Source organism: Lontra canadensis, unplaced genomic scaffold (genome assembly GCF_010015895.1).
Source record: "Lontra canadensis isolate GAN:19392208 unplaced genomic scaffold, GSC_riverotter_1.0 scaffold1, whole genome shotgun sequence".
NCBI classification, from domain to species: Eukaryota; Metazoa; Chordata; class Mammalia; order Carnivora; family Mustelidae; genus Lontra; species Lontra canadensis.
Window position 1 is genome coordinate 30,520,866 of NW_022630995.1, and position 27,662 is coordinate 30,548,527.

General features: G+C 35.5%; 1 protein-coding gene across 1 annotated transcript; it reads left to right on the forward strand.

Annotated features, from left to right (window-relative positions):
• The first annotated feature begins 730 nt into the window (after positions 1–730).
• Positions 731–27,662, forward strand: YIPF7 (Yip1 domain family member 7). Its single transcript, XM_032852559.1, has 6 exons — positions 731–789; positions 2,279–2,395; positions 11,986–12,146; positions 19,643–19,788; positions 24,126–24,307; positions 27,161–27,662. Exons 2-6 carry the CDS (start codon positions 2,280–2,282, stop codon positions 27,321–27,323), a joined length of 768 nt encoding a protein of 255 aa, XP_032708450.1. The 5' UTR covers positions 731–789; position 2,279; the 3' UTR covers positions 27,324–27,662.

A 27,662-nucleotide genomic window follows, 5' to 3' on the forward strand; every position in this document is an offset into this window, starting at 1 on the left:
AAGGTCTGGATAGGATGGGGAATATTAGCCAGGTTCCCTGGGTCAGAACTAGGGAGAAGACACCTGAAAATGACCCACAGATATAGAGGGAACCAACTTATTGGGGGAAATAGGTCTTATGCTTCCAGTGGTCAGGACTGGCTCAAAAATGGAATAGAACATGCCCTATAAATAAGCTCTGTTAGATCACATTAGTATATCCATCTTGGGCTCTTATGGAGAAGTAAGAAAGGAAAAGAAACCAGATACAGATTATAGGTAACTTTTCTAAATGTTGTTTATATAAGTTGGTTCACATTTGGATGAAATTGACAATACCCTATTTCCAGACTGTTGATAAAATCGTTATGTTACAGTCCTGTATCATATTGATTTTTATTGTGTATTATTAGGAAATCCTGTCTAGGTTGAATATATTCTTATAGGTTATGAAGCAAAAGGAATATTAAAGCCTCTTGCTTTCCACTGCTTGCCTCAGATGAATGATCTTAGTTTAATGGGACACACACATAGGAAAACTGAAATCTGCCGTTTCACCTTATCAAATTGTATGTCTCTATACCATTCACTGTGTTTGTAACTTTAATGGGTCCTATTAGATACTGGATATTCTGTTTGGCTTTTTTTTTTTTTTTTTTTGGCTGTAGCATCTGTTCTGAGTGTCAGAGTACAAATTTAGAAACTTTTATGGAGAGCCAGCAGGTCATCATCTCACGAACTGATCTGTGACAAATTTCTCAAGTAAAGCTACATTGCTTGGAAGATCTTTTGGCATAAAAAAATACAAAGGTAGGTATCTAATCCTTCTAATAAACTTGGCATTTAAACAAAATATGAAGCTGAGTTATGTAAGGACTCTCTTACCCATAGTCGTGTTACATAAAGTATTGAATGTTATGAAACCTTACTGTATTCTGTGACATTACTCTTCATGCTTTATGAAAACATGCTTCATGTTTTCATGGACTGAGAAAGTTATGCTATTAAATTTTAAATTCTTTAAATTATAAATTATTAAAAGACTTAACGCTCTCCGGGTCTTGATTTTAGTTTACATGATTCATCATAATTCATAGCTACTTTCACACATATTACTAATGAAAAATCCTGATTCATGAAGTCAAATATATGAAATGCTGCATCTAATTTTAGAAAAGCTTTCTGTATTTCCACAGAACTGTAGAAATTTGAAGTATTTGACAATTGCTCAAATATTTCTGATTAATGAAGCTCTTAGAGCTAAGGCTGTTTATGCAATTTCATTTGAAACTTATTATTGGTATTCCATAAATTATTAGATTATGTGGATTGCGCCTCATCACTTTTAAATTCATTCCTTTGAAATAGAATCCTTTTCAAAAAAAATAAAGATTAAAATATTGAGTTGAATAACCATATTTCTCCACTTGAAAAGATTCTCCATTCTGTAATTTTCATCCAAAAAGCCACTATACCTTACTATTACTTTCTTCCCCACCTTTTTTTCCTCTCAAGTCCTTTTTCCTTCTTCTGGTATTTCTGGGCACTAGGTGTAAATCAAGATCACACACTCTTCTTTGCTCCCTGAGTGAGTACAAACTAGGTAGAGAGTGTGTATAGAAAGGTAAGACTCCTCCCTTAGCAGAACTGAGCCTTTCTCCCTCTGACTCAGCCAGAAACCTAGGAGTAGCAAGCAAGGTATGAGAAAAAGGGAAATGTTCCAAATACATTTTAGGAATTGGAAAGTAAAACTAGGAAATTGATTTGTAGGATTTTTTTGTTTTGTTTTTTGTTTGTTTGTTTTGTGGAGGCATGGGTGAGGCTGTTAGCACATGTTAAAGCTCTAGGAAAAATGAAACTCAAATAGAATTATCATCAACCATTTGTTTTCTGGCTTGCAACATGTGTGCACACATTTAAGGTGAGGAACTAACACTGTTTAAGGGCAAACTTTCTAGATGTATACTAATTTAAAAATCTTTTTTTTTTCTTAAAATGCTGGGAATAAGGAATTTGTTGAAAAATATTAGTTCTTTCTCGTCAGTTAATTTAGTCAAAGTCAAAGTGCTCGTGAATGAAAATTTCAGAAAAGTTTGTTGAAGAAACATATTTTATAAATGACTTTCTAAATACATTTCTATACCTTTTCTTAATACTTAATTTAAACCATCCAAAGAGTACCTTGTTCTCCAACAGGAATCCATCTATAATCACATCATCAGTTAATCCTTGTAAATATCTCAAAAGAAGTTCTATTGACTCATTAAGTTCTCAGTAAAAAACATTCTTATTTTTCCAGGATGTCAAATGTGGGACAATTTGACTGCGATTTTTACCAATCTAATTATACTATTGATAATCAGGAGCAGAGTTCTGAAGATTCTAATACGCATGCATATGTTTATGGATCTAGAAAGTAAGTATTTTATATTAAAAAAATATGCTTTTGTTTTAAGAAGGTGTAATATTTTAGTAAGGGGTTTCCACACTGGGAGGGCTTCCTTGGGGAAAGCAAAAACTCTCTCCAACATATCGTGGTAAAATACCCAAGAAGAAATGCCAGGAAAGGTCAGAGAAATTAATTCAGTTCACCTCAGGCCCATTTATAGGTGGGTGGTTGGGCTCCTCTTTTCAAAATACCACTTAACAGGGAGACTGAATATAGGCCCTGGACAGAACAGAAAACATTTTCAGTTCACATGATATTTTTTGAGACACTGCTCAAAAAATAGATTTTATTTGACTAGTAAACATTTATCAAGTGCCTGCTGTGTGTTAGGAATACCAATGATAAAAAAGAAGTCTATAATCTTTTCCTTCATAAAACTTAAAAATTTATGTTGGACAGTGGCAATTAAATATGCGATTATAATACAGTGTGAAAACTCTTAAATGGAATTGAAATAAACATATTTCAGAATGTGTTAGTTTTTTTTAAATTTTTTAAAATTAACATATAATGTATTATTAACCCCAGGGTTACAGGTCTATGAATCACCAGGTTTACACACTTCACAGCACTCACCATAGCACATACCTTCCCCAGTGTCCATAACCCAACCACCATCTCCCTACCCTCCTCCCCCCAGCAACCCTCAGTTTGTTTTGTGAGATTAAGAGTCTCTTATGGTTTGTCTCCCTCCCAATCCCATCTCGTTACATTTATTCTTTTCCAACCCCCCAAAATCCCATGTTGCCTCTCAACTTCTTTGCATCAGGGAGATCATATGATAATTGTCTTTCTGATTGACTTATTTCGCTAAGCACAATACCCTCTAGTTCCATCCACATCATTGCAAATGACAAAATTTCATTTCTTTTGATGGCTGCATAGTATTCTGTTGTATATATATACACCACATCTTCCTTATCCATTCATGTTGATGGACATCTAGGTTCTTTCCATAGTTTGGCTATTGTGGACATTGCTGCTATAAACATTCGGGGGCACGTGCTCCTTTGGATCACTACATTTGTATCTTTAGGGTAAATACTCAGTAGTGCAATTGCTGGGTCATAGGGTAGCTCCATTTTCAACTTTTTGAGGAATCTCCATGATGTTTTCCAGAGTGGTTTCACCAGCTTGCATCCCCATCAACAGCGTAAGAGGGTTCCCCTTTCTCCGCATCCTCGCCAGCATCTGTCATTTCCTGACTTGTTAATTTTTGCCATTCTGACTGGTGTGATGTGGTATCTCATTGTGGTTTTGATTTATATCTCCTTGATACCAAGTGATGTGGAGCACTGTGTTAGTTATTTTCAGTTGACAATTCAACTTGAGTTGAAAATAAAAATGATGAAGATTTTAGTAATTTAGCCTTTACTAGGGTAAATAGGGCATTTATGGTAAGAAGAATTGGTTCAAGTTCTGGCTCTAGCCTTTGTAATATTGGGAAAGATTTTTAACTTCACTTCCTGAGTACATTACACTGAGAAATAAGGACATTAATAGTACCTACTTCATGAAATTATCATGAAGAACAGTTGTGCTAATGTGTAGGATTAGCACACTTAGACTAGTGAACTGTGAGAAGGGTCAGACATTGGAACTTCTAAGCTAACTGTTACTGAATTCTTCCTACGCATTAGGTACTATTGTGAACTGCATGTAAGTTAACTCATTGGATCCTCAGACAATCCTGAGATGAGAGCTAGTATTTTTCCCCGTTTTACTTATGAGAAAACAGGAACCAAGAGCAATTAAGGAACTTTTTCAAGGACACACAACTAATAAGAAATGGGGTTTGGATTTTAGTTCAAGGTTATTTGATTAGACCCAATACTAGGCATATAATTTATTTTAAAATCAAGACATCTGTAAGAGTAAAATGTATGCTAGGAATAATGATGTTGGTACAATAGAACTACAACTAGGTCATCTTAGGTAAAGATGGGATGTGTAGTCACTGCTTCATTTCAACAAGTTTAAGCCAAATAACCACATAACAAATATTTCAAATTTATTAATTCTTGAAGCTTCATTTTCTAAACACAGATAAGTGCCTTGAAAGCTCCAGATAAAGAGGAAAAGATAGAATAAATACAAAAAGCAACAGGAACTCTTCAGTTCCAACTATGAACAGGACAGTTCGGAAATTGTTTCCACTAGCTGATCACTCCTGAAGACACAAGAGATAGGTGCTGTTTCCTAGCTACTCCTGCTGAACCATTAATCTAAGGGGATAGGAAAAGGATTGGTATAGAGTGTTTTTAAAACTATCAAAGTTAAACCTCTGGAGTTTTATCCCATCAATGAACCTAGTCTATGTTGTCCAGCTTCAGTCAGGTACCATAAAAATTTCCTAAAATGAAAAACAATCTATACTGCCTCCTTCCTCCTTCACTCTCTTTCTATGAATATTATCATTAGGTATTTTTATCATTAGATTTAAAAATATATATATCTTTATAAGAAAAATAGTATAAAAGAATAAGGCTGTAGAGTTTTGACTCAATCATTGCAGAATCTAACTACAGAAAAATAACTTGATTTTATTTCATTTATGATTTATACTTTGAAGATCAAGAAAAAGTGTTTGGTGCCAGAAAAGTGTTAATCAGGCAGAGGAAGTAGCTTGGACAGTAAAGTGTTACAGGATGGTAACTCAAAATATATAATCCAAAATCTAATAGGATTTTTCTGCACTATTTCCTATTTTAGTGAAAGAAACCAGTCACCTTTTGTTTCTTTTCTTCAGATGGAGTAAACACATGGGTAGCATCTATGATCTACATTTTCAAACTAAACAAAACTAAAAAATCTAATAAGAGAGAAACAAAGATTTTTCTTTATGTAGGGACTCATGGACCACAGCTTTCTCTCCCCACCCCCCAGCACCAAACCACCACCCAATTTTATTTATCTATTTGATTACACATATCAACATTGCCCAGAAATCAAGATGAAAATGAGATGGAAATGAACATAACCAAAGGGGGAAAACTCAAGATTATATTATTTTAAATTGATGGCCTAACCTGCTTCAGTTCCTTAGCATTTAAATCCAAGTCGTGATTTGGATACAGTAACATTTAAATTCCAATCCACACTGCAAGTCTCAGGAATTAGAAAAGGGCATATTAATGTGGTCGTTTTATGAGGTACATAAAATGTGGAGTCAAGTCAGTGACTTACTAGTGTACATCAAACTCCAGAGATTCGATCTTTTTTATTCATACGTGAATAGTTCAATTAAAATATACCCCAAAACAGAAAAAGATGCTAACCATCCAGGAAAAAGACACAGGAATCCAGGAGATAGTTTTAATCAGTTAGTCTCCTTCTCTCTGTCTCTGTCCACCCCCACTCTCACATATGGGAGCGAGTTTTAAAGATTTTATGCACGTATGTATATGTAAGTACGTATTTATTTGAGAGAGCTAGTGAGCACGCATGCGTATACATACACACATCCCCCTGAAGGACCAGGGGAGGGGGGAGGGGAAGAGAGAAAGAGGAAGAGAATCTTAAGCAGACTCCACTAGGTGCCCCTGTTGGAGATTGCTTAAAAAACTTGCTCAGTGGCATACTGATCTGAAAGCTGGTTGACTGTAATTTACTAAGACAATAAATATATATATATTAAAAAACAAGTTTTCTTATTTTAGGATAAACAAGAAGGCGTTTCCTCATTTTAAATAACTATTCAGTCATTTAGATAGACACTATTTCCAACACCTGTAACCTGTCACCTGGGCTATATTTTCCCACTATCTTTTTCTATACTTTAAAATGGGAAATCTGGGGTGCCTGGGTGGCTCAGTGGGTTAAAGCCTCTGCCTTCGGCTCAGGTCATGGTTCCAGGGTCCTGGGATCGAGCCCCGAGTAGGGCTCTCTGCTCAGTAGGGAGCCTGCTTCCTCCTCTCTCTCTCTCTGCCTGCCTCTCTGCCTACTTGAGATCTCTGTCAAATTAATAAATAAAATCTTTAAAAAAAATAAACAAAATGGAAATCTATTCAAATTATTTAGAGAAAGGACAAGATATTTCCACAGAAAAGGAGACAACAACAACTCTCTTTGAATGTTTCCATAGGACTTTAACAGACTGATACTGAATCCCCAGCTTTTCTGGATCCCCTGAGCTGATATTCCTCTAGTGTGTCAAACATAGTTTTGACTCTGACAATGGTATGTTGTCACCATGCACCTGCTGGCTTGGCCAGAATCTGGGAATGATGTAAATGTCAGGTTCCCTGCTACCATTCCCTAAAACACACCACCATTCAACTGATCCTGTACATTTTGTTCTTACTGGGGATATTTAAAACACCAGATTTTACTGGCTCACCTGGAGACTGACATAGATAAACTGTTTCTGGAAATACCGACTATATTTTTTAATCAACAGGGTATTTTGAGAGGTACCTGAGTGGCTCAGTGGGTTAAGCCTCTGCCTTCGGCTCAGGTCATGATCTCAGGGTCCTGGGATGGAGCCCCGCATCAGGCTCTCTGCTCAGCAGGGAGCCTGCTTCCCCTTCTCTCTGCCTGCCTGTCTGTCTGCTTGTGATCTCTCTGTCAGATAAATAAAACCTTAAAAAAAAAAAAAAAACAACCAGTGTATTTTTGTTGTTGATCAGTCATATTGTTGTCTCAGGCTATTTCAGGTGATGATGTTTCAAATTCTGAAACCCTTCCTAGTCTCAGGTTCCAGGAGCCATGCTATGTCATCTGGCTATATGAAATACACCCATACTTTAATATTAGTTAAAATGTGCAGCTAGACTTTCCATGACTTGTACTTATCTGCTGGTGCATTTTTTACAACCTGATTTACACTCTAGCCCTCCATGTGACACTGGGAGTCAGCTCATCACCCCATGCCTCCTGGGTCAGCTTGACAAAGGAAAGCAGCATCAGGTGACCATCATGAAGGAAGTCCAAACAGATAGTTTTAGAACAACAAAACTTTCAATAAAATACATACCTAGTAACTGTGTGATTAGGACACAGAAAGCACAATTCTGTAATCATAAAAATTACTACTGAGTCTTTTAACAATGATATTTTCTTTAATTATTATTTTTTACTATGTCATGTTAGTGACCTTACAGTACATCCTTAGTTTTCGATGTAGTGTTCTGAGATTAATTACAATGATCTCCTATATTTGCTTTGGGCGATGAATGTTAAGTCCTGCTGCCTCAGAGCCAGGGAAAATCTTTTCCCCAGCTGGAGACTATGTCTTATCTTAACACAACATCATCCATCTGGAGACTTGTTGGAACTTTATAAACCCAGGTATGGATGGTGAAAGGGAAATACTGAAGAATTGGGTGAATGTGAAGAGGGTTTTTATACAGAGCAGGTGTGTGGCCATTGTTTTATTGCTTAGAGACAGAAGTCCTGGCATATGGGAGATTCTCCTGGTAGGAAAACACAACACTGGTGGGATATTGTCAAAGTCAGTTTGGGTGTTCCAAGGAGACCAAAAATGACGGAAAGTGAAAGATGATCAGCACAGAAGGCATATAAACTCCTGGCCTCTTATTTATGTTGTTTTCTTTGAGGAAGAGACAACTATTTACAAATACAGAAGATGCTGTTCCAGACTTTGTGGAAGATGTCTAGAATGCTTTAGTGTAAGTCTCAGGGAGAAAAAAGCATACCAAGACATAGTTCATGTTTATTGATCATTTTTTGCATGCCCAACGCTGTTCTGAGTGCTTTACTTATTTCAGCTAATTTAATTTACAAAAACCTTATGAGCTCATCATCGTTATCATTATTATTATTGTTATTATATAGCAGACTTTTTAATGGCTTGGGTATATTGGTAGAAGAACTGCAAGCCCTGTTCAACTTTAATATCAACAAATACTTCTTTTATTTGGTTCTTACTCATTCATATTTTTTAATGACTTTATTTATTTATTTGACAGACAGAGATCACAAGCAGGCAAAGAGGCAGGCAGAGAGAGAGAGAGAGGAAGAAGCAGGCTCCCCGCGGAGCAGAGAGCCTGATGTGGGGCTGGATCCCAGGACCTTGGGATCATGACCTGAGCCAGAGGCAGAGGCTTTAACCCACTGAGCCACCCAGGTGCCCCTCGTTCATATTTTTTGAGGTATACATAATATTATATTAGTTTGATACACAATATTGGTACACAATATTATATTAGTTTGATACACAATATTATATTAGTTTCAGGTGTACAACATATTGATTAGACATTTCTATGCATTAATTAATGTTCACGATAAATGTAGTTACCATCTATCACCATGCATTATTACAGGGTTATTGACTATATTTCCTATGCTGTACTTGTCGTCCTCATGACTTTTATATTTTATAACCAGAAGTTTGTATTTTTTAACGTCTTTCACCTATTTTGCCCATCCCCCAAACCTCCTTGCCTCTAGTAACCACTAGTTTCCTTTGCGAGTTCTATTATTATCCTCATTTTACAGATGAGAAAATCAAGGCACTGATGTAAGATAATTTGCCTAAGAGTATAAAAATGGGATTTGAACACAGACAGTATATCTCCAGAAGCTCGTTTGCTAACCACTGCACTCGACTTAGGATAAATTTTCTCATTGGACTGTTTTTATAAGCAAAAGTGTAACCCCCACAGAATCAGGAAGCAAAAGAAGAGTGGTATGACCAAGAATGTTGCCAGTTGTCCTAAAGGAATCTTTTGCAGTCATCACATAGTTGTTTTAAATAATATTTACAGGAAGAGGAGATGCCCACTAACAAAGTTAATGTTTAAACTCTACCAGCCAGAGTTCAGCGTTTATTTTGGTCAAATTCATTGACATTTGTTTCATCTGGGATAATGTGCTAAGTTAAATATCATCAAAATTTCAATATGCCTCTTCTCATAAAGCTAATTAAGAAGTTGCATAATCAAGAAGAGAGGAATATTTTGTTGATATACTCTGCAAAACTCCCATTACTATATGAAATATAGATATGATATAACCTTACCATCTTAAGTATTGGGTACACTAATCTAACTCATGCATTGCCTTTAGTAAGTTAATAATTCAGGGCTATGTAGTTAACAAAGTAATTAGTAAAGTGTCCAAGATATATGGCTAAGAGCACACATCATAATGAACACTGAGTAATGCATAGAATTAGTGAGTCACCATATGGTACACCTGAAATTAGTATAATCCTGTATGTTAACTATAATGGAATTAAAATTAAACACTTAATAAAAAAAGAAATACATGGTTAAATAAAATTATGGTTATTCATTGCAATTTTCAGAAAAAAGCCTAAAACCTGAGAATTGGGTTATTTACAGAGTTTGTTGGGTGGACGTGTGGACTAATCATATGACTATATTGGTATTGCTTAGATTTTATTCATTGAGATGTAGTGTCAATTGTTAGAGTCAACATGTACAAAGTTAAAAGATAAAAGGAGAGAATTTTAATTCAGACACTGGTAGTGGGTGACCATGGTAATTTATGGGGCGCCTGGGTGGCTCAGTGGGTTAAAGCCTCTGCCTTCAGCTCAGGTCATGATCTCGGTTCTGGGATGGAGCCCCACATCTGGCTCTCTGCTCAGCGGGGAGCCTGTTTCCCCTCCCCTCCCCGCCCCCACCCCCGCCCCCGCCTGCCCCTGCCTGCCTCTCTGCCTACTTGTAATATCTGTCTGTCAAATAAACAAATAAAATCTTAAAAAGAAAAAAAAAAAAGCTTTTGAGGTTTCCTTTGTTGGATGGAGTTTGAAATTATACTTTTCTTAAATAAATGGTGGGAGAATTTTAATATTATGCCTCCATTATAATAGGACAACAGAGACCAAGCTCCTGATAAAGAAGTTTTGCTGGATGAAGGAGCAGAGAGAGAGAGGAAAGAAAGAGAAAGGGATGGGATCTAGCTGGTAATGGACACTTTTTTTTTTTTTTCTTTAATGTGTTTTTCTCTTTGCTGGGGTTGGGTCAATCACCTCTGCTAAATTCCCTCCTTCACGGAAATTGCTTTTCAGGGAGTAACTGTAAAAGTTACCTTTCCTCAAGCCTGGTTAGTCACACCTAGGCCTGAGTTATGGTGATGCTAGGACAGTTTGTCAGTGAAATAGTCCTGGTTAGATGCTGGCCCATTGAGTCAAATTTATTTTCCCCTTCTATTCTTCTAGAAATGCTTCCATTAAAAAAAAGTATAGATCAAGGGGGGCTTTTCATCAACCAACAAACCATTCAGGTTCTTATTTGTAATTCATTTCTACCAATACTTTTGATAGTGGCTGTATTTTGTTGACAAAAAGAAAAAAAAAGGTTAGGAATACGTGTCATGGCTAAGGGAACAATAACAGTAATCAACATATGCTGTGGGGGATTCAAGAAGTATTACACCAGGTCCTTGCCCTTAATGAGCTTACCGTTGAGTTGGTGAATGATTAAACGCATATATCTCTATTTTGGTAGCTCTGTTTTCCATAGAAGTTTATTTTCTCTGTCAGGCTTACTCATATAACAGAAGTTGAATATGTTATTCTTAGATTTCATATTAAGCGTAATGTTGGAAGGAAAGTATGAAAAGCCATTTTGTAAATATTTTAATGCAGAGAGATCATAGGGAGCTGCAAAGTTCAGAATCCTGAGCTGTATTTTTAGCTTAGCCCTTAGTGGCTCTGATGAAAGAAACTTAAACATGTTCATAAGGACAACTCCATATGTGTCTCCCCCTTCCTTCAGGTAAAAACAATTTAAAATGATCAAATAACCTCATATACTTCTTTTTTCCCCTTCTTTCTTTTCTCTAGCTCTAAGAAATGCACTGAGTGTTTTCCAACTTTCTAAGACAAATGGTGAAATAAAATCCAATAAAAATGTGGTTAAGAAAGTATCAAAATATCATGCTTCAACAAAACTAAATTGCGTATTTCAAAAGAGGGACTTTAAGCCAGCCATAGAATCCTTTTAGGTACTCAAAGATAATTCAGTTGTCAGTAATTATCTGGGAATGGCCAGAGCTAGAAGGTCAGTTTATGTATTTGTTTTTTTCTTATGAATTGACTCTACTATTAAAACTGTGATTTTTACTTACTTTTGTTTCCACAGATTTATAGGGAATGTCTTTGGTGATTGCCCCTGAAAAAAAAATCAGTAAAAAAGCAACATTGTATCATCTGAGCACTACTAAGTCAGCCTCACTTAGGAGTCCAACCCCTGAAGAATTATTTTGCTACATTGGCCAAGTCCTTCAGTGTCCATGAAACTCTGCTTCTTTACCTGTAAAATGGGATTAAAACTACAGTTTTTACCTTACAGAGTATTCATTATGTGGGAAAATGTGAGGCGAAGTGTCCAGCACATTGTCCATAATAAGTATTAGTTGGTATAGATCTTTCTTCTAGAAACTTCTCATGACCAGTTACTTCATTTTTTAAATTAAAGGTAAATTTTAAGCAAGTTATTTCTTTCATGCGTAAATAGTCACAAAAACTAGTAGAACTCATAGAAGGAACATTGTAGTTTCCTTCTACCACTTGTCATGATATCCCATTCTGAGATGTATAAAATTCAATATTTTCCTTTCTCTAGACCACCAGCCAGCCAGCAGCCTCTGCCTGCCTTTGTCCCAGCAGAGATGCTCACGTCATCAGGTTACGAGGGACAATATTTTCAGCCAGCATCCAACCCGGATTATTATTCACAATCTTCTTACATTGACAGTTTTGAGGAAGAGCCTCCTTTGCTAGAAGGTAAGTTAAGGAAGTGCTGTTAACGTGTGTACAGCTAGAAGAATAATAGCAATAATCAGCACGTAATGTGCGGTCAGCATGCTGTGTGTTTTATGTGTGATTGTTCCACGTATAAACAAGTCTGCCAGACGAAGGTGCCGAAACCATAGGACGTTTGTCTCATGCTTGCGTGGGGGAAAAACTGAAAGTAGATGTGTTGCCATTGCTGTGCTATTAACTGCAGTTATTAAGTGTTTCTTCGATTTGTTGAAGTGTGGACTCCCTGATGGAGGCTAGACAACAGTGAACACATCTTTGAGCAGAGCTGTTGCATCAAAGTAATGGCCCTTCCCATCCCAGTGAATGAAGCTGCTGCTTCTGCTAGGATGCCTGGGGGCCATGGAGTAGTTTCTCAATATTTCTTAATTGTCATAGAGACAAGCCAGTCTTTTTTTTTTTTTTTTTTCCTTCCCTGGCTCAAAGGAGCCTCCTCATCTCCAGCTGGGTATGGCTAAGTGGGGAGGAATATAGGATTCCAGGGAATAGCACTCTTGGTGGCGAGGAAACCGGTGGACCTTTAGGATTGTCCTTTAGGAATTTCAGGGGGGTTCCATACACTGATTTTTCCTCTTCTTTTTAAAATCTGACCATGCTACACCTGCTGCTTTTGCCCTCATAGCAAATCAACATTGATGTCAGAAGTATAGGGGCTGGAAAACCAAAACTCAAGTAGATTTAAATTGAAGAGGCAGGGTTGGGGCGCCTGGATGGCTCAGTGGGTTAAAGCCTCTGCCTTTAGCTCAGGTCCTGATCCCAGGGTCCTGGAATCGAGCCCCACATCGGGCTCTCTGCTCAGCGGGAGCCTGCCTCCTCCTCTCTCTCGGCCTCCTCTCTGCCTACCTTGTGATCTCTGTCTGTCAAATAAACAAACAAAATCTTTGAAAAAAAAATTAAGAGCCAAGGGGAAGTATGAATATATGAATAGTCAACAATTATGCTCTCACCCCTTTATATGTGGTCAGTGAAAAGGGCAAGATTAAAATTCCCAGTATTTTACATCAAAAGGTCAGTGTTTGCCTCATATGAACAGAGCTAACCACCTGGCATTAAAACATTCTTTCTTTGAGTTCAAAATTTTAAAAAATGGTGAACGATTTTAACTACTGAGAAAAGCACAGGAAATGATACCATAGATTTGTTGGCTGTTTAGAAGCCAGTTAGATTTGGGGGATCAGTTATGTTTAACCAATTCAGTCCAGTTTGCCTCTGCAATAATAATCAGTACCTGAAAATTTTTAAGTTATCCTTATTAAATATTCTCCTTGATTCCACCAACATCTCTACTTTAAAAAAAAATCAGTTGTTATAAAATAACCTATGTTCAATATAGAAATTTGGCAAATAGAGAAACATATGAGTAAAAATATCAAGACCACCTAAAATTTTGTCTCTGTGACATGACTTCCATTAATGACTTGATGTATTTTCTTCCAACTTTTGGTCTATTTTTATGAGTGTGTATGTGTGAAATACATATATGTAAATATTTTGCATAAGAATATATGTATTTTAAGTATATATGCTTAAAAGTGAAATACCATATTTTTGAATACATGTGTATTTATGAATATTTAAAAATGAAAGTTGGATCATACAATGGCTATGAAGTTCTATAGCTTTTAAAGTTACCTAATATCAAAATTATTTCTATGCATGCATTCTTTAAAGTCATTAAATATTATTAGAAAGTATATAGAATGGCTTCATAATATTTTTCATATAAAAGTACCATAATTTAAACTCACCTTAAAGGTTAATCCTTATAATAAGTAATGCTTTGGTGAAGTAAGTAACTTTCATCTCTACAGAGTCTGTCCTTAGGATGGATCCATAACACTGGGATTACTGGGTCAAAAGGTACTTACACTGTCGAACTGATCTAGAAAAGGATGACCCCTACACCATCATAGTAGAATATGAGATATTTTTGTTAATTGGATGGGTAAAAAGCAATACTTTGTAGTCTTGATTACTAGAAAAGTTACCCATTTTTTTCAAGTTTATTGACTATTCTTTTGTTTTTCATATTCTTTGTCAGATTTATTATTTGAACCTTAAAATTTTTCCTTTTCTTTTTTGATTTTTAAAGATATTTACTTGGTAAGGATATTTAATGATTACCTGGAATATGTACTGCAAACATTTTTTTCCCCAGGTGGTGTTTGCCATCTAATTTGTTAATAGGATGCTAAATCATATAGAAATTTTAATGTTTATTTTTTTAACTCCACAATATTTTTCTTGGTAAATTTTATTCAGAATTTATTTCTCCAGCTAGCTCTAGGTACTGTTTATATCCTCTTGTATATTCTTAAATTTTTAAATTATCTTTTTGTTTTGCACTTACATTTTTGATTCATTAAAAATTATTTTAAGTTAGTATGTGAAGTAGGTAACATTTTTTTCTTTAATGAATATCAAACTTTTCCTGTAACATTGGTTGAAAATAATATTTTCTTTTCTGCTTGTCTAAATGTCTCTATTGTGATATTCTAAACTTGAAGGCATCCTCCCTAATATCTTATTAATTTCAAATAGAAAATAAACTAGATTTCTTCTCCCACTTTATGTAACTTAGAGAAAATTCTTAGATTTTATTTTCTCTTTTTGATTGTCCCCACCAAATTGCTAATGTATTAGAGATGCAAGCAATTGCACCTAATATAATTTTGCATTTTGAATCTATGAAATTTCTAGATGCTGATTCAATACATTCCTGAGGCTGGGTACTTTGTGAAAGTCTGGAGCCTCATTTGTTTCAAAGATATGAAAAAGCCACAGGCAGGGTTTCTAGGATAAGGTGATAAATGTCATTTGCTAGTTTTTATTGAGTATACACCAAACAGGGTATCACATTATGAACCTATAATAATTAACATCCCTTATGCAAAAATATGTTATTTGAAAGTGTGCTTCTTTATTCCTTAAATACTTTGTTGTCTGAAAGACTTGTTTGGTGATTTTAGGTAAGAATGATAACTTTTGCTATTTGATTATGTACAATCAATATGTTAACAAATGTATCTTGAAGAATAATAGCCAATTCAAGTCTGTCAAACCAGAAAAATTACTGTGCTATTCAGTACTTATGTTTGTAGCACAGCCCGATGTTTATATTTAAAAGGCCAGTGCCACCATTTGCATAGAAAACAAAGATATTAATTCATTTTTATAGCATATATATCATATACTTTACTACCACTAGATGACAGCAAAACAATAAATTTTACATTCAAATTTCACAGCGGTTTCATCTTTTATCTTGTATAATAAGGTATTATATTAGGATATCTACAATTAATAAATACTTATAATCTCATTTGCATACCTTGTAATAAATTTGAAAACAAAATATTATGGAGATGTATTTTGGTAGAAAACACATAAATTCTTTTTTGGTATGACAATATTTAGTAGGTCTTATGTTCACTCACCGTTTCATGACTCGATGTTGAAACGTGCAGAAGTTAATGATGCCGTCAAATAAATATCTGAAATCAGTAATAATGCCTCACAAGGCGTTTTACATCTGAGTTTCTTCAGGAATAATTATTATGCTTTTTGAGGAAAAAAGGTATTTTGAATTAAAGGCCACTGTGTTGTGGTAAATGCTGAAAACATATTACTAACATAAATGTCTTAATCGCAAAAAAAGTTTGAAAACAACATAAGGCTTAGGTGAAATTAATTTAAGCTACAATATTTCTCAGTTTTTAAAATCTGCTTTTTAAAAATCACATGAAACATTCTAACTTCATTTTAAGCTTGGTGAATTGCTCACCTCCTCCAAAGTGTTATGTTTGCTAAGAAATATATAACTATATGGGGCTCCTGGGTGGCTCAGTGGGTTAAAGCCTCTGCCTTCGGCTCAGGTCCTGATCCCAGGGTCCTGGGATCAAGCCCCGCATTGGGCTCTCTGCTCAGCAGGGAGCCTGCTTCCTCCTCTCTCTCTGTCTACTTGTGATCTCTATATGTCAAATAAATAAAATATTTAAAAAAAAAGAAATATATAACTACATGGTGATAATAGAAAGGATGTAGCACAAAAGTTGAAATGGACATGATTTATTCACTATTAACCAAATTCTTTCTTTTTAAGCTAGGGATAGCGATGGTTAGCCTGGATATGAAATAAGTGAAAAAAAAGATTTTTACTAATGCAGTGTAGACCAATGTTTGTCCAACCTTTTGAAAATGTCTAGGTCCCTGTGAGAGTAAGACCCCTCTTTGTCATGGCAGGCATTAAAGTCCATCTGGTATTTTGTGTATGGAAAGTCAGATATGCAAGATGTCAGGTGATATGTGCAGGTATAAAAGCGTTTGAACTATACTCTGTAACTAACCAAAGATGTCACTATCCTGGGAAGGGAAGTTGAATGCCTTGTACAAATGATTTAGGGAAAAAATCCTTCACATGGGAAAACTGAGCTCAATTTAAAAAAAAAAAAAAAGTTGTGAGATTAGGTACATGTTGACATCCATAGCTATATATTAAAAGCAAGATTTTTGGTTTTTGCTGTTTTGTTTTGTGTGTGGTGTGTGTGTGTGTGTGTGTATCTTTATACTCACCCCTTCCTGTGTCTCTCACCCTTAGCTAACCAATTTTCTACTCCATTTCTATGAGGTTGACTCTTTTTTTCTCCTTGATTTTAGATTTCACAAATAACACTACACAGTATTTGTCTTTCTCTATTTTTTTAAATTAACATAATGTCCTCAAGGTCCATCCATGTTGTTGCAAACAGCAGGATTTCCTTTTTTCTCACGAATGAATATTCCATCGTATGTACATCCCACATCTTTTTTATTTGTTCCCCCACTGACAGACATTTAGGTTGTTCCCATGTCTTGACTATTGTGAAAAATGCTGCATTGAACATAGGAGATCATATATCTCTTTGATGTCCTGTTTCCATTGCCTTTGGATATATATCCAGAAGTGGGATTGCTGGATCATATAGAAGTTCTTTTTTTTTTTTTTTTTTTTCCCTTTTTTCTTTTTTTAAATTGGCCAGGTTCAGTGCTCAGGTCAAATGGTTGGATGCCAACCATTGCTGCCCTGGGGACTGACCCGCAGTGTTCTCTGCTAAAGCCACCATCTCTAAATGCCCATGTCCTCCAGCCGTAAGTGGACATGTTGTCAGCCTGGCCTGGACAGAGGCCACAGTGGGGTAATGGGAACGCTTATTATTATTTTTTTTAATTTTTGAGGAATGTCTGTACTATTTTCCACAGTGGCTGCATGAATTTACATTCCCACCTACAGTGCACAAGCGTTCCCCTTTCTCCACATCCTAACCAACACTTACTTCTCATCTTTTTGATAATAGCATTCTAACGAGGAGTGTGAGGTGATACCTCATTGTGGTTTTGACTGCATTGCCCTGAGAATTAGTGATATTGAGAACTTTTTCGTGTACCTGTTGGACATTTGCATGTCCTCTTTGGAAAAATGTCTATTCAGGTCCTCTGCTGCTTTTGTAATTGTATTGTTTGTCTTGGGGAGGAAACATGGGTTCTTGAATTAGATTCTCCAGCACTGAAATCTATTTTCTGTTACTAGTTCAGTGCCTTTGGACAAATTCTTCATATCTCAAAACCTCAGATATCTGATGCACAAAATAGGAATAAAATAACAGCCCTAGTCTCATTACATGTTGTAAGACCAATGCATACAAATCTTGTAGAGCCCACAGCAGAATTCAGTGAAAACAGTAACAACAATAACAACAAACAAACAAACAAAAAACCCATTCAGTTCTTTTTAGCTGAAATGCGTTGGTCTTTACAGGAGTTTATCTCTAATTATTCTTGGTCTCTGGCTTACTCTTATTCAAATTTAAAATGATAGCAGTAGTCAGCATGATTATTGGGTCCTAAATAGTAAAGTCGTGTTCTTCTCCTTTTTGAATGTTCTTTTTTCCTACTCAAGATACATTTTAATGTTTATCTTTATAGAACTGGTGAGAAAAGAAACCAATGTGGTGTTACTATTTATTTCTGTATTCAGTGGATATCAGGTAGCTGGGTTTTTAAAAAATAAATAAATAAAAATGTAAGAGGGGCAGGATCTAGCAGAAGGGTCTGTTGTGATGTGGCAGTCAGAATTACTTAAAAACAAGGTATTGGGGAAAAATAGATATTTCTAAATGAATTTGGACTCATGGAAAATAAGCTCCATTGATTTTGAATATTTTATTCTACCACCACCACTCACAAAAGGGAAAGGTTAACTTGTCTCAAGAATTTCACTTTGGGTACAAAGATTGAACCACACTAGCACAGACCTTTTTAAAATACAGGTATAAGAAAGAGACATCCTCTTTTCTCCTCTGTGGAGGTTAAGGCAATTAGCATACAACTACTTTTCTCATCAGGCAAGGTGGAAATAAAATCCCAGATCTGGGCTAAATATCTTTACTTTAGATAATACTGCTAATTGAGCAATTATACCATGTTTGATATAAGTATGATATGATTTCAGAAGCATTGTTCCAGGATTTTTTGCCTTTTGTGCCCGCAGTTCTTGGTCACGATGGTTTGACGAATGAAGAGGTAGGCCAGATGAAGAGTGGAGGGCAGCCAAAGCAGAGTTTATTGAGTGGTAGTAAAAGCTCCTAGAGAGGGTGAGGGGCCCAAGAGGGCTGCCCTTGGAGTTTCTAAGGGGTTTTTATGAGCTCTTTTGCGAAACTATCTTAAGCAATCAGAGTGTGCTGAGTCATGCCAATTAGGGCTTTGGTCACTTATCTGTCTCCTTATTTCATGTCAGCATACTGATGGTCTTTTTTGCTGACAACTGATACTTATGTCTTAACTGCCCATTGCCTATGATAGTGACATATTCTTTGTGGTTAATTGTCTTATTTTAGGATGTTTTGCTGAAGTCATTTCTGCAAAGGCTGCAAGCAGAATGCTAGTGTTGTCTTGTCTAAGCTGCAAAACAGGTTGTCACTGCTGTTTTATTGTAGCTATCCTGACTCCATATATTGTTGTCGGGGACACTGGCCCTGACTCCCTAACTATCTAACAAACTCCTAACAGTGTTATTAAGGGAAAATAGAGGGGGGAGGAAATATCTAATATCTAATATTTATTAAGCAATATGATGGGACTTTGGGTCTCTTAGTTACCATTTTATTTTATTTTTTATTGTAGAACATCTATTTTCCAATTTTCAGGTAGATTTTAAGCTTATATTTGGTGCATAAGGCATGGAAATTTTCCCTTGATGTAATTATTTCTCTAAAATATTTCTTTAGTTCCTTGATTGGGAACAACAAATCTTTTGTTGTTGTTGTTGTTAAATTACTGTATATTGCATAGAACTTTAGATTTTGGAGGTGTAACAATCTGATGAAAGTGCTAAGTAAATTAATGAGAATGTTAAATTTAAGTAAACATTATCCATGTTTATTTTTTATATTTATATTATTCCTTTTGTTTGTTTGTTTTTGCAGAACTTGGAATTAATTTTGATCACATATGGCAAAAAACCTTGACCGTGTTAAACCCGCTGAAGCCAGCAGATGGCAGCATTATGAATGAAACGGACCTCACTGGGCCTATCCTGTTTTGTATCGCTCTGGGAGCCACCTTGCTTCTGGTAACAGACGGCAGCAAGCACCAGATTTTAATGTGTGTCAAGTGTCATTTTTGAAGAAGTCTTTGTTAATACAGGAGAATATATGTTACTTGATAAAGTGTAGATTATTTAATTTATAACTACCCTTTGTGTGTGTGTGTGTGTGTGTGTGTGTGGCATAGCTAATTGAACCATAGTGATAAAGAGAAACAACCCTCAAGTATTAGGACAGAAAAAATATAAATTTAAACAGAATATCAAAAATCAAATCACCAAGTAAGTTTTCAACAAAGCGGGCAATCCCTTATGTCTTTCTTGTTATTCAGAAAAGATTGTCAATTTGAAAAAGTTGAAGAACACATGGATTTGGGAAATACTGGCCCAAATTTTATTTCTTGCTTTCTGTGACACTTCTGTTGTGACACCAGAAAAATCCTTTCTCTTTGCTCGTCATTTTCTCTGCTGGGGTGTACCTATAGAGTATTTCAAATACTGTGTGAGGTATGAGTATGAGATGAGTCTCCTTGTTTCCGGTTAGGTTATTATGAGTACATTAATTCGCAATGTGTAACCAGTGATTTGTATATTTAGCCTATATATTTCTCTATTATTTGAGTTTTCTGCTTTTTATATAGGCATTTTTCCGCTTGACTTTACCATTCGTCTTGTGTATGGGCCTCTTTCATTCTTTAAATCAGGACTAATGTGATTGAGTCTCCAAAGAAGTAAAGAAAAACACATTTCCACTCATGTTAAGTTTAGAAGACATTTAGCTCATACTTTAGAAAAATGTTTCATTTAAAGGAAAAGAAAAAAAAAAAAGAGAAAATGTCTATGATTTTAAACCAAGGAAGTAATGACCATATGTGAAAAACAGTGGATGAAAAAGATGGTCAGGCCAGTCTGAAAAGTATAGTTTCATTAAGGGACAAAGAGATAAACTTGACAGAAGAAAGAATACAGGAAATTAAAAATTCTAGGAAAAGCCCTTAAAATAACTCTTCAGTCCACTTCTCTGTCTCTTGGCTATCCACTTTCCATAAATGCTTTTTTCTCCACTATAGTTATAGTTTTCAAAAGTAGATGTAAAATGTATTTACAACTAAATAAATTTTCACTTTTTATTTATTAATTTATTTTATACCAGTCAAAATACTTAGAGCAATCTAGTTTCTGCATGGTGATATGATTAATAATAGCATCATATTTATGCAATACAATAATATTTAGTGATAGCATCTTATTTCTTCCTTTGAACTTCAGCAAATGAAAATTCTCTGTAAATCAAACACTATATCAACTAGAGTTTTAATTTAGTCTTTAACTTCCCTTCTTTCTTTGTCACAGTAATTTGATAATCTTAGCTACACTAAGTTAAGACCATGTCAATTAATCAAATAGAAACAATAAATTTAATATATTAAACCATATTTCTTTTTCAAGTGATTTCTAATATAACAGCTGTTTGTTTTCTTATAGAAAATGTTAGTATTACCATCCCTTAAAGGAAAGCATTAATCCCATTAAGATCTCTTTGGGGGTGTATAATGTTAGTTAGAATTATTTAAATATCCTCTTTTTTGTTTGAAGTACAAAACAATATAGGCTAAGAACTCAAATGGAAGTGAGAAATTGAACGTACCCCTAACTTTGCCTCTAGGTATGATCTTGAGATTTTTGTTTTGTTTCTTATTTCTTCATTTCTTCATTTTGAAGACAAAAAACACTTATGTAAGTGGTTCTTAAGGTTCCTTTCCACTCTCAAATTTGGAGGAATATGTGAAAGTGCATATTTTCTGAAATATTTTAAGCAGACATTATCAGTTTTATTTTCCCATTAGATGTCATTACTTCAGAATTGATTCTAATACATGTAGAGCAATAAAGACCAAAAACAACAAAAAATCACCCAGGTATATACTAATGAAGTCAGATTTCACTCAGAGCCCATTTGAAACTAAACTAACCATGCCCTGGGTATCTAGAATTAAAATGTAAAAGAAAAGTTTATGGGCTGGTATATGTATTGTACTAGAGAAAGCAAAATTGAATCCAAAACAATAATTGATCTGTTCATTTTCTCCAGAGGCATAAAACTCATGATCACATACTTATCATTTTTATATTTATGTTGACATAAGGCATGACATAGTATCTTTTAGTGACTTTCTTCATGTTGAAGGAGGCAAACCAAAGAGGACAGCTTCAAACAGTTAGCATAAATTTAGTTTTATTTTTGCTGTCAAAATTATTTCACCCCCAAAACAAGGAAGATAAGTGGTTTAAAAGTATGGCTCCCTTTAATTTTTCCGGTAACTCTAAGAGTATGATCTGGAAAAGGAACATGCATGACCAATGTAAAAGCATAATCAGAAGAATAATGAGTATTTCAAATTCAGATTTAGTAATGAGGGTGGTACAAGGAGGACATGTAAAGTTTTGAGGTTAAGAAGAAATGAAACATTGGTTTTTAGTTACAAGCCCTTTTTTAGAATTTGAAACAAATTAAAAATGGCGATGGCCCCTGCCAAATGGAATCACAACTTAGAATGGATAAACTGACAAGAGAAAAGATGAGGAGAACAGTCACTAACTCATATCCCAAAGGGACAGTTTTACTCTCAAATTAATTTTGTCCACCCTCTATATACCCCACCCTTTTTATAAAAGTGCTTGGGGTCAGAAAGTTCTAGCTCTGTGTGTTTTGGTTGTGGGGAAGTTGCCCTTCACCGTTACAGCTTTTGCTACCTCAGAATTATCCCATCCAATTAAAATATTAAGTAGGATGTTTTTCTAATACAAGTGATTTTAAATGGTCACTATTTTCCAGTGGAAAAAACTCACCCAACAGAACAATAACTAAGAGGGTTCTTAAGCATGTCCATTAGCATTAATTGTATTATTTCACAAGATAGCCATAAGAATACAAAAGTTACTCAGTAAGAACTCATTATGGCTACTGCAGGAGAGAATTCTGCAAGCAAAGCCCAGGGACATTTTGTGAAAGGACTTGGTAGTGACCAATCTCCCCATCTCTGTAGAGGAAGAAGAACTCAAAATAGCTAGACAATTTTGAACATTAAAATAATATTCTCCATTAATTAATTGCAAAGTAAATATCTCTTTACTCTGTAAGACATAAAGACTGTACAGATAACAGCCATGGAGAAGAGAACATGACAGCTAAAAAGCTCACTCTCCGCATTTACCAGATCCTTCCTTGTTTTGCATGATTCCCATGAAAAACAGAGTCAGCCTATTCAATATTTACCCAGAATTTCTAATCAGCGTAATGTAAATAGGAAAACTAAGTGCGTTCTTTACTGGAGCTTTGGCATCCTCAGGTCGCAAACATTAAAATATCCCCTTTTGAATCAATAATAGTTTGTGACTTTCTCTGGGTGAGTTTAATGGGACTATTTCAGCTCCCAATCCCTAGTGCCTGTGGGAGATGGCTATTTTTATGAGTCCTCAGAAAATCAGTGTTGTATCCTGAACACTACTGATTTCCCTTTAACAGTACTTCTTTTATGATTCAGTACCAGTTGGTTTATATAAACCAGGTTTTCATAAACTATGTTCAGTTAAACTGGTAATAGGAATTAGGAAAACAAAGGATTCTGTGGTCAAATAAGTTTAGGATATGCTAAAAGGTCAAGTAAAAAAGATTTAAAAAGGTCAAGTAAGTCCTGTTATTTTAAGACTTGGGAGAGCTCCTATAGGTGTCCAACATCTAATTTTAGAACCAGACTGGCTAGGTTCCACGCCAAGTTGCACCGCTTAACATTTTATTTTCTGCAAGTTGTATATTCTCTTCACCTTAGTTTCCTCATGGGTAAAATGAGTATAATAATGGTACCTACCTCATAAAGTTGTGTGGATTAAATAATTTAATACATGTGAAATGCTTAGAATAGGATCTAACAGTAAATCCTGTAGGTATTGGTTAACATTACTCATTTGCCTTGTAAAATCTTCAAGATGAAATTAGATTTTTTTTCATCCATTAATTCCTTCGTTTAATTATTTAACAAATAGGGAGAGTAAGTATATTCTTGCTTATGTCTTGTACTTCTAATAGGTGATATATGATTTTTTAAAAAAGCCTTGAAATTTTGTCATCTTTTCAGTGGCATGCACGGGCCCCCCCGAATATAACCAGGAGTATTTTTTTTCAGGACTGAAGTCATACGATAGTCAGTGTTTTCTCCAGAACTCCCAGTCTCCTGATGACTGTGCCCGAAAGACAGGAAACAGTGTTGAGCTGATTGATTCTAAAATGCTCTCTGCTCTGTTGACATTCCAATTTCCTCTTGATCTTTGTTGTGTGTTCACCTGTGTCCTTCCCATTGTTTCAGGCAGGAAAAGTTCAGTTCGGTTATGTGTATGGCATGAGTGCCATAGGTTGCCTGGGGATTCACACCTTACTAAACTTGATGAGCTCTTCAGGGGCGTCTTACGGCTGCGTGGCAAGCGTCCTGGGCTACTCTCTGCTCCCCATGGTCATCCTGTCCAGCTGCGCCATCTTCTTTTCACTGCAGTAAGTGCCTGCGTGCCCTAATGGACCCCACGTACACAGTCCTCTCTCAGGCTTGCCACACCGGGGTGACAGTTAACCTCTTTTCTGATCTTTTTGGGAATGGAAATGGGGAAACTTTGGCTATTAAAAGTGACAGATTCAGGAAAGTGGGTCAGTTTGGGCTCAGGTACGGTTCCTATTTGGATGATGTAAACAATAAATTCAACCAAGTTATCTGTGAAAGTGGTACTTTGGAGATGGTTGCAGTCTTCAGTACGAACCATTGTCTGGGGTAATAGAACAACTGCATGAATTCACTTGTTTGATTTTGGAAGAGGAGCTGCCTGGTGAACACTGACGAATTGCTTCAGCTCCCAGGCATTCTGCCTTTGAGGCGGCAAGCAACTGCGCTTTCTCAGCTGGGCTCCTTGCAGTGAAGAATTCCCAGGAACCCTGATGAGGATATTAATGCGGGAGAACTTTATAGCGTATATGCTCAGCCAATAGATTTTTTTTTTCTTTTTTACTTCCTGGGAAGTTAGGATTTGCAATTCAAAACTATTAATGAGGATCCAGTAGATATATTTCTGTTGGGCAATTTCCCAGGGCATATGAACGAACATCACTACCACAGTTTGGGGAGAGCAAGTAATTACATAGTCTTTTGTCCCCTACGTGCTCGGAACTCAATAAACATTTGCCATCAGTGCCCATTCTTCCACATCCAAAGGAGACACAATTTGCAATTTTTTGGATGATCCACATTTTAGGTTATTAACACTACACTGGATAGTGTATTATATAAAAAACTTACCAATGCCAAAGGTAGACATTGTAGGAGAGCCTTTACAAATTTTGTTTAGATGTCTCATTTAGTTTTTTAATAACATTATTGAGAGTGACTTAGTTGGAAATGCTTCTTTGTTTTAATATGGTCCCATATATATATATTTATTTAGCTCTAGTGGGAGGGGCAGAAGGAGAGGGAGAGAATCCCAAGCGGGTTCTTTAGCAAGCTTTTCCATTTACTGTGTTGTTAATACATTTGACATGTTAATACAGAGTTTAGTTCTACAACTTTTATTTTGTTGAAAGCTTTTGCCAAAGAATGCTGTAATCATTTACGATTTAAAAATTTGAAATTTAAAACATTATTTCCAGCAAAGTTAAGATGCTCTATTTGAGCATCTCAAATGACTTCAGATTATTAGGGGAAGAAAATAACAACTAAAATGAGATTTTGAGAATCATCAGAAGTCTGGACCCTTTTTCATTCGAGATTCATTCTGAAATGATAAAGGATGATTTAGAAATCTTTTAAATTATATTAAAGGAGAGTAAATTATCCAACCCCCTAAGACTATTACACTGAAATTTCCTTTTTGAGCATAATACTATATCATTCAAATCAATCACATATAATTTTACATTTTTGTTAAAAAAAGTGTATATTAGGTTGACCTATAAATTTTTCCTAATATATATTTATTAAACCAATGCATATCATATTTATTAGAGGACACTTTAAGTATTTTTGGCTTATTTATAATCCACAGCATCAGAAGCCATATACTGTATAATTTTTCATTTGTTTTTCTCTGGTTCAGTTATTAAAAGTAAATATTTTTGTCATTCTCACAAATAATAAACATAATTCTCAACTTCAGATTATACCAGGATCGAGTGAGACAGTGTAGTTTGATGGTGAAAGGAGCAACGTGGCATTGGGAATTAGGAGATCTTGACCTAATGCCATTCCACTGTGTAATTTTCCTCATGTCACTTCATCGATCTAAAGCTGGGGACTAGCTATCTTGTGATCTTTTGTAGATTTTACAGCTTATTTTTCTAAATAACACATTCTGATTTGCACATAAGGAATGAAATTTACTCTTTACTTCCATACCTCCTCTTTTATCCCCATGGTGGCTAGACTTAACTACCTTATTTACCCATTCATTCTTTTTTTAAAATATATTTTTTAAAATTTATTTATTTTAAATAATAAATTTGTTTTAATTTTTTTAAAAAAGGCCTATTGCCTCCACAGTTATTTTTGAGGATATCAATTTGAACAAATCCATCCCAATATTCTAAAAAATCCACAATACACCTACAAAAGGAATCTTCAGCAATGAGGTGGGAGGCCACACACAAAATTGTGTTCCCTACTTGAAGTGTGTCAGGCTTTGCTATTTCAGATAGAAACCTGAAAAGCGGATGTGGGAGCAGTGGGGACGAGGCCCCCAGCTGGATTACAAGTCCAGTTTTCTTTCTGTTCATACCATGCATCAATTTGGAAAGAGAGTGTGGGAAAAAGAATGTGTAATTATACAAGAAAACCCTAAGCATAGTTGTTGTTTTTTTTAAACATTTTGAAAAAATATTTTATTTATTTATTATTTGAGAGAGAGAGAAAGCATGAGAGGGGAGGGTCAGAGAGAGAAGCAAACTTCCTGCTGAGCAGGGAGCCTGATGTTGGACTCAATCCCAGGACTCTGAGATCATGACCTGAGCCGAAGGCAATTGCTTAACCAACTGAGCCACCCAGGCTCCCCTAAGCATAGTTTTTATAAAAGATTTTCAGGAATTGGGATTTGAATGTTGACAGATGACGGTAACTATAGGTGAGTTTTTGTACTCCTATGAGTTCAAGTTTTACTGAAGTATAAAATGTTTACCTCTGATGGGGAATTTGACTCACAAATTTTCAAGCTGGCCACGGCCTTTGACTTCATACAGTTCCTCACCCTCATTTTGCAAATGGAGAAAATAGTTATAAATATTGTACCAAGGATGTTTCAGAGGCAGCTTTGATTCAATAATCTCCTTTTCTCATGACATAGGGTAATCATCTCTTTTGTCTTTGCGTAGGGGCACCTTCGGAACTGTGTTGGCACTGGTCATTGTTGGCTGGTGTAGTCTCTCGGCTTCCAAAATCTTCAGTTCAGCCTTGGGCATGGAGGGACAACAGCTTCTCATTGCCTACCCTTGTGGCTTACTTTATGGACTTTTTGCCCTCCTAACAGTTTTCTGAAGAGTATTTGAGATGGCGTTTCAAGATTCTATTTGTTTCCTGTTCATATTATCCTGGAAATGTGTTAGCATTCAAATTCGGTAATATGATTTCTGCTTTATTGCTGTTGAGAGAATAATAAGCAAAGAGACAAAACAGCACTTAAGGCTGGTACTTTAATAACTTGTTTGGTTTGAATGATGTTTTGCTTTTTGGTTTGGTGCGTTAAAACATTTTAAAATGCTTTAAAATCAAAGGGGATATAGTTGTTGTACTGATGCTGTACGCTGCTTTTCTCAATGGATCTATTTTTAAGAAATTGTAAGTAAATAAAATCATATGATGACTGTGTAAAGTAAA

Excerpts from the sequence above, each read along its gene's own strand:
- YIPF7 (XM_032852559.1), top strand. The coding sequence starts at position 2,280 with ATGTCAAATGTGGGACAATTTGACTGCGATTTTTACCAATCTAATTAT. Across the intron at positions 2,396-11,985 it reads TATGTTTATGGATCTAGAAA|ACCACCAGCCAGCCAGCAGC; the intron begins GTAAGTATTTTA and ends TCCTTTCTCTAG. Across the intron at positions 24,308-27,160 it reads GCCATCTTCTTTTCACTGCA|GGGCACCTTCGGAACTGTGT; the intron begins GTAAGTGCCTGC and ends GTCTTTGCGTAG.